Source organism: Amphiura filiformis, chromosome 13, assembly GCF_039555335.1.
Source record: "Amphiura filiformis chromosome 13, Afil_fr2py, whole genome shotgun sequence".
NCBI classification, from domain to species: domain Eukaryota; kingdom Metazoa; phylum Echinodermata; class Ophiuroidea; order Amphilepidida; family Amphiuridae; genus Amphiura; species Amphiura filiformis.
In genome coordinates, this window is record NC_092640.1 from 9,003,188 (window position 1) to 9,019,181 (window position 15,994).

Genomic DNA, 15,994 nt, shown 5'->3' on the forward strand with positions numbered 1-15,994 from the left:
AAAATATTGAGGGGCCGGCCCCCAGGCCCCGGCGGTTCCGGAGCCACTGTGAATGAATGAACGATAATGAACCCCACAAAACTAACCGACTATATTGGAAAATGCCATACGGCCGGGCGGTTTCACAAGTTGCCGGCTCGATCATGTCATCCGTCATCCGCCGCCTGGCTAAAACTTTCAGCGACACGCGAACTTTGACCTTGCTTGGCAAAGGTCAGCATTTACGATGTCAACATTTAATGAAAGCATGGTTGGAAAAACGATGTGAAACGATATTTTCAACTTATAAATTAAGCATAATGTGAAGAGATTTCTGTAAAGTCATGTCATTCCTGCGAAGCTGTGGGTCATGGGCCGTACAGAGAGCCACTGTCAATAAGCTACCGATGAATCTTAGGGGCGAGAGACGCTTAAGCTTACCGACGACCGACGCCACAGAACTGCGTGTATTTCGTAGGGTGTGCATTGCATGTGGACGAAATCACAATTCAATGTCAGGTTAGTATCGGTTCCAATGTCGTAACTCCAGGGCTCTATTAATTTAAGCTGCATGGGCTCACATTTAGTCCATTAACGAAACAACCTTGGGCTTGGCTCTAATTCACTCGGTCGGACATCCGGGAACATTGTCCCCTTCGTCCCCTTTGCACAAGCGCGCCCATAGCAACCAGCTCGAGAAAGGGGAACTGCACATGCGCTGCACATGCGCACACTGGTTTTACAAGGCTATTTCCCCTTTGTGACGTCAGCCCGACCAAGAGAATGATGATTGGAAATCACACATTTTGTAAATTGTATAAAATAAATCATTTTTACCACAAAATATGATATCATAACACAATTACAACATCAAGCAATTCTCTCAGTCTCAGTCGGGGTTGTCCCATCCATTGTACTTGCCCATTTCTCATGTCTGTCAAAGGGACACCCTCGCAAAATCCCTGACCCTGTTGGTTTGTATGAATTCCGTTAATAACTTTGCATACATCATTGTATTTGTAGGCCTAGAAAAACAAAATTATCAAGTATATCGTCCGATACACCCATCAGACTGTAGGAACCCATGGATTCGATCCATTCTATCATATATTCTTTCACACTTGAGAACGTTCCTGCAATCTCATTGGTTCTTACCCGTGTGATATGACACGATATCACACAGGTCAGCGCGTGTGCATCAACGCGATACGCGTGCTCGCTATTTGAACATTCACTAACATTACAAGCATAAGGCCACATAAAAAAGAAACAAGTTTCTCGTCATTTTTCAAAAAAGGAGGAGGCAGGGCTTTACTATTTACTATTTTTCAATTTTTTGCTATTTTTTTCAAGATGGCCGCCATGCTAAATATGGCTGTTCAATGTATATTTAATCACCGATATTGTGCTATTTGAGTATACTGATGCAATATGACAAAACAAATGATTTGTATCATCTTTAGTCCACTTGCTAAGCATGTTTCAAAATTCAGAAATAGTTATGTACATTTGTTCAGCTTGACATATTCGATATACCCAATTTCCTGGTTTATATCGGTTTGAAATCAATACCGAACTTAAACCGATATCGAACATTTGTTTTAATTTTTAAACATTTTTTTCAATGTTTTCCTACCCTTACACAAACTCTAACCCATCCCCAAATATACACCCACCCAAGCCAAACTAACCTTTAACCTTTAACTAGATTCCAAAACCCTTGCCCTTAAAAGGGAATTAGGGAGAAATTGATTTCACCTGAAAATCAGACCTATATTTAATGTTTTAAAATGCATGAATGTGTTAAATTTTTAATTACTTTATTTTGCCTCAATTCATTGAAATTGTTATTTTTATCGATAACAAAATAAAAGAGAAACCTTTCATATTTATATTTTGGAAATTTAATTTTTTTTCTAAAATTCTAAAAATACCAAAAAAATACATTCGAGCGCAAAAGCTTTTTTTCTTCTGGGTAAGAATTTTTTTTCTTACATGCAACAGGTTTTTTATTGCCCTTAGAAATTTGATAAATGGCTCAAAATAAGCTAAGGTGTCATAAAAGTGTAACACACAATTATTTTTCCAGCTCTTTTCTTTTGGTCTCCAACCAGGTTTAAATTATAGTATGCACATATATCGTTCATAATACACTAAAAGAAAGATAAGTTATAGACCATTTACTTCACAAATTTAATTTTCTAGCCCTTGCGTACGTTATATTTGATAGACACAATTTTGATGATTTTCTGCAATCAAATAAAAATTTATAAAGTATTACATAAGGTATTTTGTGGTTATTTAGGTGTAGGACCTACAGCAACTGATTGTGGAAAAAATGTGTCCAAATATTACAATAAGGAGGATAAATTGTTATAAATAAAATATGTGTGTCTGTCAAGCCATAACATACGCAAGATGTCTGTCAAATGTAACATACAGAATAATAATTTGGCAAAAACAGTAGTTCAAGATGGGAAATTGAATAAAGATCACATGCAGTTTATAAATCACATGTTTTAAAACACTTTTATAAACTCTAAACTATCATCATAATGTGAACATCAAGTGATTTAAAAATTTTTAAACGTGTTATGTATGTTACTTTTGACAGACACATACAAATCTTGCGTATGTTACTTATGCGTACAAATGTTTGACAGACAACACTTAACAATGGATTGTGTCATCAAAAAAGCTTCTCCTCACAAAGTGATAGTGCCACAAAGCTAGGTGGAGCTAAATGCTATGTCATGTAGCATAATTAGCTGTATCACCCTAGCTAGTTTAGCAGGAATTACAGCACCGTCTTGCGTATGTTACTATTTGACAGACATTTCAAGAAAAATTTTAAAATTGTTATATGTTCAAAAAGATGGCAGCCACTTACAAATTGAGAAATGAAGTTATTTACAATAGATTTACCCTTTAGTTTATGCTTCAAGTCTTTGTTTATAAAAACTGAGGGACTTCAAAATCAATCAAAAGTTTGACAGACAATAGTAACATACGCAAAGGGCAAACTTTTAAATCCTTTTTTGATCTGTTAACTTATAATTCATAATGCCTCTTTCTGTTTTTTTGATTGGTTTATGCACCATTTTGGGAAACAGGTCACATGAATTTCTATAAGGATCCATAAAAAAAATTAAAAGCTGTTGAAAACAGGCGTCTCTTGGCATGTTACAAATAAAAGTGTAAAAATAAGCATTTTTACAGCTATTTTTTATTATTTTTATTATTTAGAGTGAAAGGATTTTACTTAAATTGTGTATGCTACATGTATGTCTTTACTACCTAAACTTGCCACTAAACTAGCAAATATTCCATTTCTATAATTATTATTTTTAAAAAAAGATGTCAAAATATATGGCTATAATATGACACCTTAGCATATTTTGAGCCAAATAGGTCATCATATACAAAATGCATGCATGGGCCTATTTATCAAATTTCTAACCTGCAAGAAAAAAGCTGTTGCACATAAGAAAAAAATTCTTACCCAGAAGAAAAAAGCTTTTGCACTTAAATGTATTTTTTGAGTATTTTTAGAATTTTAGAATTTTTTTTTAATTTCCAAAATTATGTGAAAGGTTTCTCCTTCCTATAAATATTGCCATGAGATGAGATGAGATGAGGCTAAATAAAGTAATTGAAATTAATATATTCATGCATTTACTAAGTTTTACTAAGTTCACCCCTAATTCCCTTTTGGGGGGTTGGGTCAAGGGTGTTTGGCTAGTTGGGCTTGGGTGGGTTTGTATACATGTAGTAAGGTTTGGGGTGGGTTAGAGTTTGTGCAAGGGTAGGAAAAACAGTTTAATTTTTTTATTTTTTTTAATATTTTTTAAAAATAGTAAATAGTAAACAAAAGGAGGCGGCAGCCAAAACGGAGGCGGGCGGGGACGAGAAACTTGTATTTTATTTTACTTGGCCTAATTACACATGTATAACTTGCACCTGTCTATGGTAATGATGATGAGGATTCAGTCTAGCATGACTATAAACTCAGATGATTAGTTTTCATATTAAAGCATGCAGCTGTGTTCTGTCTACATGTAGTTGCAGGGTTCGGTTTTTGGGAACCTGTTTTTGCCATTGCCGGTGGCAAAAACTGGCAAAATTCTGTTTTTGCCAGTTTTTTGCCTGGTTTAAACCGCAAAATGGCAAAAAATGGCAAAAACTCACATATAGTCACTCAAATATTACAAAATAACACAGAAAGCTCATAAACAGTAGCACACAACTTTTAATAAATCATTCAACATAATTTGCGTCTCATCTCATCAAGTCCTTAAAATGAAAAAGTTTTGAATCTGATATATGCCACATTTCGGTTAAATGCACTTGAGCAATGAAAACACATGCCTTTAATTTAAATAAGTTACTTATAATTACAAAATCTGGCCTTGTTACACTCAGGAAATGATTTTTGTAACTTAATAATTTGATTTGAGATGAAAAAACTGAACTATAAATCACTTTTTTAGTTTTTGTCATTTTGCCGGCAAAACTGGCAAAAATTGTTTTTGCCAAGCGGAAAAGCCACGTTTTTTTTCCACCTGCTGCAAAAACCTGCAAACCCTGTCTAGTTGCTAGTACTACTTTGCCAAACTCAAAAAGTGGCCTGGATGTTCCATTCACCACCATAAAGCCTTTCCTATGTACAATGTACAAGCAAAAAGATCCAAAAGAACAAGCAACTACATACACCTAACCTAACCTTCACTCCGATTGCCACTCACTTTCCTGGGGTGGGGGTATTCTAGTTTGGTTTGGCTAGGGATGTGTTGTGTGTGTATTTGAAAGTGGACCCAACCATGTGTCAATTTATCGAGAAATTTTTGACCCATCGCTAAAAGTCTAAAAATTTTTGAGAAAATGATCCCCATCCATATAGACGAATCCAAATCCACGCATTCCTACACCTGACTAGCAGCCTTTAGTTGGGTACCCGTCGGCTACAATGCACCCAAAATGTGAAATGATTCGCGGCCTTGGCGGAAATTTTAAACTGCATTCCATCACCCGTTTTACACCTTCCGCGAAAACACAGGTAGACAAAAGAATGATTAAAGTTTACAACACAATAGGCCCTACAGTTCCCTTCAGCAAAACACACAGCTTCTACATGGTCTATTCACTGTTGAAGCATGGAAATAGTAGATCTACTATTTCCATGGTTGAAGTGACATAATAATCGGAAGCATGGAAATAGTAGATCTACTATTTCCATGGTTGAAGTGACATAATAATCGGATTAACTACACGCGGTATCCAGTGTTTACTCAGAGGCCGTATGTCTCAATTTTGGCCCAGTGAAAATTATTTTTGTCTCACAAAAATTTGTAATGCTGTATTACAATTAGTGAATTTGGGGAATTACTGGGCCAAAATTGGGCCAATTTGGGAAGAAAATGTTTCATTTGGCGCACCCAATTTCCAGAGAGAGTAAACACTGGCGGTATCTATGCATTGAACCATATCATTCTGATCATTCGCACCTGTATGATAAGTATCTTTGAAAAAAGCGGTATTGTATTCAATCTACATAATGTTTGATTGCAGACATACACAGGTGATGAGTGCAACCTGCTTGTAGTGCTTGTACCAGAATATCTTGATTATCAGGCTTCAGGAAACCACAGAAAATACAGAAAAAAACTTTAAAAAAATGATCAATAATCATCACTTCTCTGAAAAAATGCTAACAATCATAAACTTATAGGCCTATATTATTTTACAAAAAATGTTTTTTTTGGGGGGGGCCTTAATACTTTCCAATTCCAGCGTGCAAATTGATCAACCATGGCGGTCTCATACACCATAGTAAACGCTACAAATGGATGTACTTGCGAACAAAGGGACTATGTATGAATAGATGCGACAGGCTTTTATTTGCACAATGGGGCGCTCAAAACACCAGGTTGATGCTAGCGGGTACCCAAAAATGGCCGACCAAATCTTGACCATGACTTGACTTGTTGGATTCGTCTATACTAAAATTGGCCTAGAAATAGGGGTCATTGATATACCATTATGGCCAAAAATGCAATCCATATTTACGGGAATTACGGCACATCCCCGTATGGTCATAATTGCATAATTTTGTATTTTCAGCTTTCATTACAATAAATCAGCACCTGCAATCAGCCGGACTGCATACTAGTCGGTCTGCATACTCTCCTGATTGCATATGCGGAAGAGATGCATGCCATATTACTTGGTCCTGGCGGTAGTCACATGACTGAAAACTGTAAAAGCATACACAGGAGAGTTTCGAATATAACTTTTTTGAATTTTTGAATTACTTAATTTTTATTTATAATTTATTTATTTATTTTTTAATTTATTTTTAATTTATTTATTTATTTATTTATTTATTTATTTATTTATTTATTTATTTATTTATTTATTTATTTATTTATTTATTTATTTTATATTTATTTATTTATTTATTTATTTATTTATTTATTATTATTTTTTATTTTTTATTTATTTATTTATTTATTTATTTATTTATTTATTTATTTATTTATTTATTTATTTATTTATTTATTATTTATTTTAGAGCATAACTTGATAATATATTTTTAATTTATTAATTTATTTTAAATTTGTTACTCCCTGTTTGTTCATGCAACACAAAAAATATGACTGGTTTTTTGTGTGGCCTTGTGTGATATGTCCTCAAACCAGTGGTATTTTTCATTCATGAACAAACCCTAGGGGATAACTAAAATATATGCAAGGGCCTTGGAATCCAGGAAGCACATTTCAGGAAACTTTTGGGATTTAAAGGGAAAGTTTGGAATTGGGAAAGAAAGTTTGCTTCCCCATATAAGGAATACATTTAAGGAATTATGGGAAATTTTGATATCTTAGAGAGAAATTTGGCTCATCTTCTCAGGAAGTAACATTTTTTTCCAGCCCTGATGATGTAAAATGATAATATCAATAGCCAATTATTATAAGCCTATCTTTTATTTATTTCATTTTTCCATTTCCAGTTCTACCAAAAAGGTATTTCAGCTCTTCACAAAGTCACATGATCAGTACCAGGAAACCATACTTGATAGTCGTCAAAGAGAAGGAATCACCAAAGGAAGATGGAGCAATGGCACAACTGAAGCAAGGTTGGTACAAGTCAATAGGTCTTTAGCAAGGATGTTGAATGTCAGTCTTAGCCCTACTATACTATATTGAACAAATATTTTTGGTGAGGAGTATATTTAATTTACTATTCATCCATTCACTATCCAAAATCACCATACCTACAAATCTGTATAATGAGACCTTCCAAAATAATGGTACCCAACTTCTACCAGATTATTTTTAAATTGTTGAGAAAAACCTTCCAATTTCAATAGAATTTCAGGTAAACTCGCACTCAATGCTTTTGAAACACAAAAATCCTGTTAGGTCTCAGCAAATGTTAACACTTTTCTTTCATGACTTTCTTTGAAAGTGGGTATTTTTTCAAATTTAAGTAACAAAAACTGGGTATCTAAGTTTAGTTAATTGGACAGACAGTAATAATATCACAGCTTGCTTGCTGTAAAGTCACTGGGTGGGCACTTATAGGGGCATGGGCGGTCAGTGGCGTGCGCAGCACATTGAAAGTGGGGGGCCAGGTTATTCAGTTCCCCGAATTGAGTCTGATTAGGAGCAAATTTTCATATTTTTAACGTTTTTGCCACTGTGGGCGGTTAATGGAATGAATACAGTAATCATATCTCCAAATTTGTCCTCAAGTTAAAAGTACATGTATGCCATGAGTTTTTGTACCCAACACATGCAAAGTTCATTCTATAAGTGCACAACTAAGCTGGGGTTAAAGAACTGTGTCTTGACAGATGAGCATGTTTAAGATCCCAGTGTGTGAGATGTGCAGATTACAGCATAACATTTTATGCACATTATGTCTCTTATCATCTGAGCCTTGAAGAAAGTGTCACTTTTATATCCATTAGTGATGTTATCAAGCAAAATCAGTCGGAAGTTGGAAATATTGATTTTGAGATAGCCAAACAAAGGAAGTATTTGCTTTTGTTTCCTATTGTTTTGGAAACTCTGTATTAAACTGCTCATATCTTTTGAAGAGGTTGTCTAAATTCAATAGTGTTTTCTACAAAATGTAGCTTTGCAAATGCTGGTTACAATCATATAAGAAACTGAAAATTGAAGATTTCCGACTTCAGACTGATTTTGCTTGATCACACCACATATTATGCCTCTGGTCTTCTTTTTTAATAAATAATAAATAAATTTTGGATTTATAAACCGCCTTTCTCCAGATCTTAGAGGACTCAAAGCGCTGAAATTTCGCTGCAATGGTGAATCATCACAATCAGATCACATCAACTAGGTTGCTGCCGAACGGCGCACACCTATCCGCATTTAGATTGTAACATCCACCAATTATCTGTGCAGCTCCCCAAATTCCATTGGGTGAAGGAAGTTTTTTTTTTTTTTTTTAACTAATCACCGATTTTTTGTATAGGAGGAAACCGGAGATCCCGGAGAAAACCTTCGAGAGCGAGCATGGAATCGGGATAAACCAAGTGCACATGAGTCCTTGGTCTGCACCGGGGCTTGAACCCGGGACCTCAGTGGTGCAAAGCGAGGGAATTACCGCTGCGCTAACTCGCCCTCCCCACTCGCCTTAGCCTTGAAGAAAGTGTCCACTTGTATAACCATATTAGTACTCTTCTTTTATAAAGTATGATTGGTTTTATTTTCCATTTCAGTTCTTGATGTGAGGCTTGAACAACTTTTAGAAGGTAGGATGACACATTCCTCTTATATTGATCAATTTCATTTCAGTGAAAATGCACTTGTTGCATTGTAAATGCAAGGAATATAATTGATAATAATCATAATATAACTATGCAATGGTTCGCATCAAGTTCGGTAATGATGCCAGTCACTTATTCCAAAAACTTAATCATTTGAAATATGCTACATAGTGTTAGAATAAGCAAGGAATTGTACAATATAATGTTTATTGTAAACTATAGAATGATTTTTATCTGTCTGTATTAAAATACAATTAGAAGAAGGGATCCAAGTTACTATCATAAAATGATATTACCAAAATGTTGCCATGTTGTAATTACATGTTGATCCAAAGTACCATCACTTTCTTAGTGCCTTATGCGATTCATAGAGTGTGAATAGTGACCAAAAAGCGAACATGGCTTTGCACTGTAAAATGAATTGTTAACATCGTCTTGTGTGTTTAGAATAGTACAAAAGGGTGCAGACATGGACGGTTTATAATAGATATGTTATTCATCAGTATACGGTGATCACAACAATTTGACAAGTATTCAAATGGCCTGGGTAATATCTAGGGGTGTGATTTTTGGGTAATTTTATGCCCGGGTACCCGGCGCATTTTTCAGGCGGGTACACGCCTGAGATTACATTACCCGGGCAGGAAATACCCTGCCCGGTTATGAATGATCCTATCATTTAGGTCTAGGTCCTGAGACACTACAAAAAAAACTGCCTGAAAATCCTTGGCTTAGTAATCTCCATTTGCATATGTTTCTCATTACAGAATCCTTAAAACATGGAGAACCAGGAAGATTCTATAGGTACCCTAAACCATTGAGGACAGTAAATCGACCATCACGTCAAAAAGGACACCAGCCACACTCGAAACGAAAGCCTGGCTTTCTTGAACCAAAGAATCAGACAGACAATAAAAGCAGTAGCCACGCTTCAACTCAACCAAAGAGAAAGTTCAAAGCAAAGGAACTTTCACTAAAGTCAGTGCAATCTTCAAATGTAGCTCAAATGCAAAAGGAAGATGTAGCTTCGCTTCCAGAGGGAGGAATGCCAAAGGAAAGAATAGCACCTGTGAAGGATAGAACGTTAAGCTCCTCAGAAGTTGGCGGAACGGAAAGAACTAAATCCCGTCTCAAATCGTATAGAACTAGGGGTGAAACTGAGCATAGTCGGATGATATTAAAATCACAGAAAGTTGATCAATCAGAAAAAGTTGATACAGATATAAAAGATGATAAACTTGTCATTGCCAGAACAGATCCAAAGACACCTGAGAAGCCAGACAAAAAACATATGTACCATATTATGAGAGATAAGAGTATCTACTTGGAGCCATTGATTGAAGTATGCATGTTCAAAAATATGGTAGGTTGTTATGATGGTACTGCACCCCCTTATAAATTTTGTGACTAATTTAGCATTTTTCTCAAAAAATAACTAAACATTGGTAACAAAAATTATGTATATTATAGGGACAAGGAATCCAATTACTTCACTGAAATTTCAGTGATTCAAGACAAGTGGTTCATAAAGAAATGAGGTACATTCTAGCGGTACCTCTTTTCTTATCATAAATAACATGCTGCTTGTCTTGAGTCACTGAAATTCCACTGTAGTAACTGGATTCCTTTCCCCTATAATATACATAACTTTTGTTACCAGTGTGTTATTATTTTTTGAGAAAAATGCTAAAATAGTCACAAATTTATCAAGGGGTATTATAGTACCACGTTAACATAAAGTCTGCATAAAAAGAAACTCAGCTGTTACAAACACGCCTATAGCTTCAGAAATAATAATTGTTTTCACCTTATTTCAACATAAAAAGAAGGATGGTTTATTTACGCGCATTTTGATATCCAATTTGTCCAATTTTGTTCAATATTAACAATACAGCAGTGTTTTGGAAGAAAAATAGCTGAATTTAAAAGTTGCAGCTATTTGTATTGATTTTGAAGTAAGCGTGAAGATAATGGCGGGCTTTACGTGCTACTGTGCTGGCATAATAACCATTGATCGCTGTAAACTGCAACTTTTATATTCGGGTATTTTTCTTTAAAAACACTACTGTGTTGTTAATATTGAACAACATTTGACAAATGTGGTCTCAAAATGCGTGTAAATAATTCATCCTTTACTCTATGTTGAAATATTGTGAAAACAATTATTAGTTTTGAAGCTATAGTCGTGTTTATAACAGCTGAGTTTCTTTTTGTGCAGACTTTAGTTCTTTTTATCCAATTCCAAGAAAAATGAAGGTGTTTCTGTTAGACTCACATTGATGTTTTACCACATTGTTTCAACAGACTGCATGGTAAACCATTACATCTGACTGTTACCCTTTATAGGCGACAGAGCTTGACAGGAACCGCAGTATAGAGGGAATGATGAGTTTGTCAAAGATCTTATTGAGTGAATAGGTCACACTGTCAACAAGAACAAGGACCTATTCATTCAATAATATCTTTAACCAACTTAATCACTCACTGTATGTGAAAAGTGTCCCTGAAATATTCAAGAAAATGATATGGTTTTGTTTTCACTTTGCTCAACAGACAAAGAGGGCATTAAGTGAGTTCAACTCATTGAAATCCAAAATGCCAATTGATGTAGGAATCTACAATATGATGCTGAAAGGTCTTGCGCAGAAGGTATGTAAATGAGTTAACCTTTGACCCCATGTAAATGAATAGACTCTGTAAATATGTCTTCAATCGTAAGAAATGGAGCTCATTGCTCGGGGGACTCAAGTTTGGTTTGGTTATAAGTAGGAGGTGCCGCTGAGAATTGGAAATTGAAGTTCAAATCTTAGGCCAAAATAAACACAAATTGCCAGAGTTTTTACAAATTTCACCAATTTTGGCTAACAGAAAATGAAACTCAGCTGAGACATTTTTGTATATTTGTTCACAAGTTTAAAAGTAAAATGTCATCAAACCTGATTTTCACTGTTTCACATAGTAGCGTATGTCAGTTTGTGATACAGAAGACATTGGATTCTTACGGAATTATAGGTCAATAAATTAATTAAAGCCATATTATAACATTTTCAAACAAAATAGATTAGCAAATGTTAGCTTTTACTGTCAGATATATCCCCTTTTATTTTTGAGCCGAACAACTACGGCAAAGCAATGAAATTGGAATTTACTACCAGCGCACATACAATCGCCAATACGTCACTTACCACTCCTTCGGTCATGTTGTGGTACGACCCTTTGTTGTGTATATCACCGTCCATACGCCGTAATGCGTACTGTGTGTTTGACATCGTGTATGCGTTCGACTAATAATTCCATCGTAATAATAAAGCGCCGGTTCCGGCGTTTTATTCAAAATCTAGGATTTTGACAAAACTACAGTACCTAGAGTCTTGATTTTTGCAGGGTATATTGGTTTAATAAAGTACAATTTAATCGTGTAAAAAAGGAATTTTAAAAATTCAGTGAGGGCGTCTTCCTCAGCAAATGTTATAATATGGCTTTAAGTATAGTTGAGCTTTTTTACTTGGTGTACTTGGAGAACTTGATGTTTAAAAACCATTGGGCCAAATTAAAATAAATGACCAAAATCCCTCTATGCCACTATGTGTTGCGACCGATGATTGTGTGGGGGTGGGTTTACAACTCAATTCATCAGTTTTATGACCAGTATGTATGAATATCCACAATATCTCTGCATCACGTTTCATATCCTTTTATTTTTCAGGGAGCTTTGGGTAACATTAGAACTCTATTTGACAGTATGGCAGCATCTGGTATAAACCCTGATGCCCAGTCCTATGCAGCTGTGTTACAGTGTATTGGCAGGTAACTATCACACCTGGGAGTGGGGGTGGGGGGAGTATGGCAGCATCTGGTATAAACCCCGATGCCCAGTCTTATGCAGCTGTGTTACAGTGTATTGGCATTTGGCAGGTAGCTATCACACCTGGGGGTGGGGTGGGGAGTATGGCAGCGCCTGGCATAAACCCTGATGCCCAGTCCTATGCAGCTGTGTTACAGTGTATTGGCAGGTATCTATCACATACGCTGGGGGTGGGGGAGTGGGGTGGGGAGTATGGCAGCGTCTGGTATAAGCCCTGATGCCCAGTCCTATGCAGCTGTGTTACAGTGTATTGGCAGGTAACTATCACACACGCTGGGGTGGGGGAGTGGGGTGGGGGTATGGCAGCGTCTGGTATAAACCCTGATGCTCAGTCTGATACAGCTGTGTTACAGTGTATTGGCAGGTAACTATCACACCTGGGAGTGGGGGTGGGGGAGTATGGCAGCATCTGGTATAAACCCTGATGCCCAGTCCTATGCAGATGTGTTACAGTGTATTGGCAGGTAACTATCACACACGCTGGGGGTAGGGGAGTGGGGTGGGGGTGTATGGCAGCATCTGGTATAAACCCAGATGCCCAGTCTTATGCAGCTGTGTTACAGTGTATTGGCAGGTAACTATCACACCTGGGGGTGGGGGAGTGGGGTGGGGGAGTATGGCAGCATCTGGTATAAACCCCGATGCCCAGTCCTATGCAGCTGTACTACAGTGTATTGGCAGGTAACTATCACACCTGGGGGTGGGGGAGTGGGGGGGGAGTATGGCAGCGTCTGGTATAAACCCTGATGCCCAGTCTTATGCAGCAGTGTTGGGGTGTATTGGCAGGTAACTATCACACCTGGGGGTGGGGGAGTGGTGTTTGGGAGTATGGCAGCGTCTGGTATAAACCCTGATGCCCAGTCTTCTGCAGCTGTGTTACAGTGTATTGGCATGTAACTATCACACCTGGGGGTGAGGGAGTGGGGTGGGGGAGTATGGCAGTGTCTGGTATAAACCCTGATGCCCAGTCCTATGCAGCAGTGTAACAGTGTATTGGCAGGTAACCATCACACCTGGGGGTGGGGGAGTGGGGTGGGGGAGGATGACAGCGACTGGTATAAACCCTGATGCCCAGTCCTATACAGCTGTGTTACAGTGTATTGGCAGGTAACTATCACACACGGTGGTGGGGGAGTGGGGTGTTGGGAGTATGACAGGGCCTGGTATAAACCCTGATGCCCAGTCCTATGCAGCTGTGTTAGGTGTATTGGCAGGTAACTGTCACACCTGGGGGTGGGGGGAGTATGACAGCGTCTGGTATAAACCCTGATGCCCAGTCCTATGCAGCTGTGTTACAGTGTATTGGCAGGTAACTATTACACCTGGGGGTGGGGAGTGGGGTGGGGGAGTATGACAGCGTCTGGTATAAACCCTGATGCCCAGTCCTATACAGCTGTGTTACAGTGTATTGGCAGGTAACTATTACACCTGGGGGTGGGGGAGTATGGCAGCATCTGATATAAACCCTGATGCCCAGTCTTATGCAGCTGTGTTACAGTGTATTGGCAGGTAACTATCACCCCTAGGGGTGGGGGAGTGGGGTGGGGGAGTATGACAGTGTCTGGTATAAACCCTGATGCCCAGTCCTATACAGCTGTGTTACAGTGTATTGGCAGGTAACTATTACACCTGGGGGTGGGGGAGTGGGGTGGGGGAGTATGGCAGCATCTGATATAAACCCTGATGCCCAGTCTTATGCAGCTGTGTTACAGTGTATTGGCAGGTAACTATCACCCCTGGGGGTGGGGGAGTGGGGTGGGGGATTATGGCAGCGTCTGGTATAAGCCCTGATGCCCAGTCTGATGCAGCAGTGTTACAGTGTATTGGCAGGTAACTATCACACCTGGGGTAGGGGAGTGGGGTGGGGAGTATGGCAACGCCTGGTATAAGCCCTGATGCCCAGTCCTATGCAGCTGTGTACAGTGTATTGGCAGGTAACTATCACACCTGGGGGTGGGGGAGTGGGGTGGGGGTGTATAGCAGCATCTGGTATAAGCCCTGATGCCCAGTCTTATGAGCTGTGTTACAGTGTATTGGCAGGTAACTATCACACCTGGGGTGGGAATGGGGTGGGGGAGTATGGCAGCATCTGGTATAAACCCTGATGCCCAGTCCTATACAGTTGTGTTACAGTGTATTGGCAGGTAACTATCACACCTGGGGGTGGGGGAGTGGGGTGGGGGAGTATGGCATTGTCTGGTATACACTCTGATGCCCAGTCCTATGCAGCAGTGTTATAGTGTATTGGCAGGTAAGAATCACATTGTTGTTACCAGTTTGGGTCGATCAGACAGAAAACAGTGCCAGGTCGACCTATAAACTCTTGGGCAAAAAAACCATTTTGTCTCAAAGCTGACATGTGGTTTGAAAACAAATGTGATTTTTTTTTATTATTCCCGACTTGGTATTTTTATGCTGTGTCCTAATTGAAAATTAAAATTTCTGATCTACAATTAAAGGACTGTATGTATTTAGTGTTTCAATATTAGTTCTGTGCAGTGGCAACTCATTTTTATCCAGTCTTAGTTTGTGTTGTCATGCAAAGTGCAGTTTGATTATACATGTAGGTGCTGCGCCCAGCTGTGTGCACAACATTCTATATCAACCACGATGTTATGAGTCCTGCCTATTACAAGCTGATCAGTGTATTATGCCTATTTTTATTTTATAACCATTTTTAAAAACAATATCATTTCCAGGATGAAGTTTCGTCACTTGCAAACAATTACCAAGTGCCTTTCAGACATGGCTCTTCATGACATCACCATAGATGATCTCTTCCTCAAGACGACGTTCTCAAACGATGATAGATCGGTCATGTTGGAGGTCATCCAAGAGGTCAATCCAGATTACATTCCTCCTAGACCCCTATCTCGTCCGCATGCTACGTGTGGTCTTGTCCAGGATCTATACCAAGATGAGGCAGAATTATCAGATGGTCAGAATGATGAGGTATGTCTCGGCATGCAGCAACCGGCATGTTGCCCTGGTCACCTAAAGCTTTATTATATGACCAAATTAGGGTTAGGCGACGAAAAAAGAAAACCCTGTTCTACATGAATGCCGACCCAAATTTCAGAAATTTCAGGAACAATTTTTTTTTGTATTTTCTCATATTGCAAATTATTTTCAGATTTTAGTAATTTTTGGGTCATTTCCAAAAAAAAAAAAGGCTGACCGACCGACCCTACTTGAAAGGTCCTTCCGTCCTGTAGAACAGGGTTTCTTTTTTTCTTCGCCTTAGCAACTATTTTAAACTGTTAAGATTTGGTAGTTCACAGCATCTTTCAAATGGTAGTGAGCTTTGGCAAAATTGCATTGATCATTTCATAGCCAGTGTGTAGAAGAATTC

The 15,994-nt window shown here is 38.1% G+C and overlaps 1 protein-coding gene across 1 annotated transcript in view; it reads left to right on the top strand.

The window, feature by feature from the left end:
- The first annotated feature begins 240 nt into the window (after positions 1-240).
- LOC140167963 (DNA-directed RNA polymerase, mitochondrial-like) overlaps positions 241-15,994 on the top strand; it is an 82,419-nt gene continuing 66,665 nt past the window's right edge. The window contains exons 1-7 of the mRNA XM_072191247.1: positions 241-498; positions 6,990-7,115; positions 8,730-8,762; positions 9,545-10,140; positions 11,331-11,426; positions 12,484-12,584; positions 15,342-15,594. Of these exons, the coding sequence (XP_072047348.1) occupies positions 324-498; positions 6,990-7,115; positions 8,730-8,762; positions 9,545-10,140; positions 11,331-11,426; positions 12,484-12,584; positions 15,342-15,594 (1,380 nt within the window). The 5' untranslated portion in view covers positions 241-323. The remainder of the gene's footprint in view (positions 499-6,989; positions 7,116-8,729; positions 8,763-9,544; positions 10,141-11,330; positions 11,427-12,483; positions 12,585-15,341; positions 15,595-15,994) is intronic.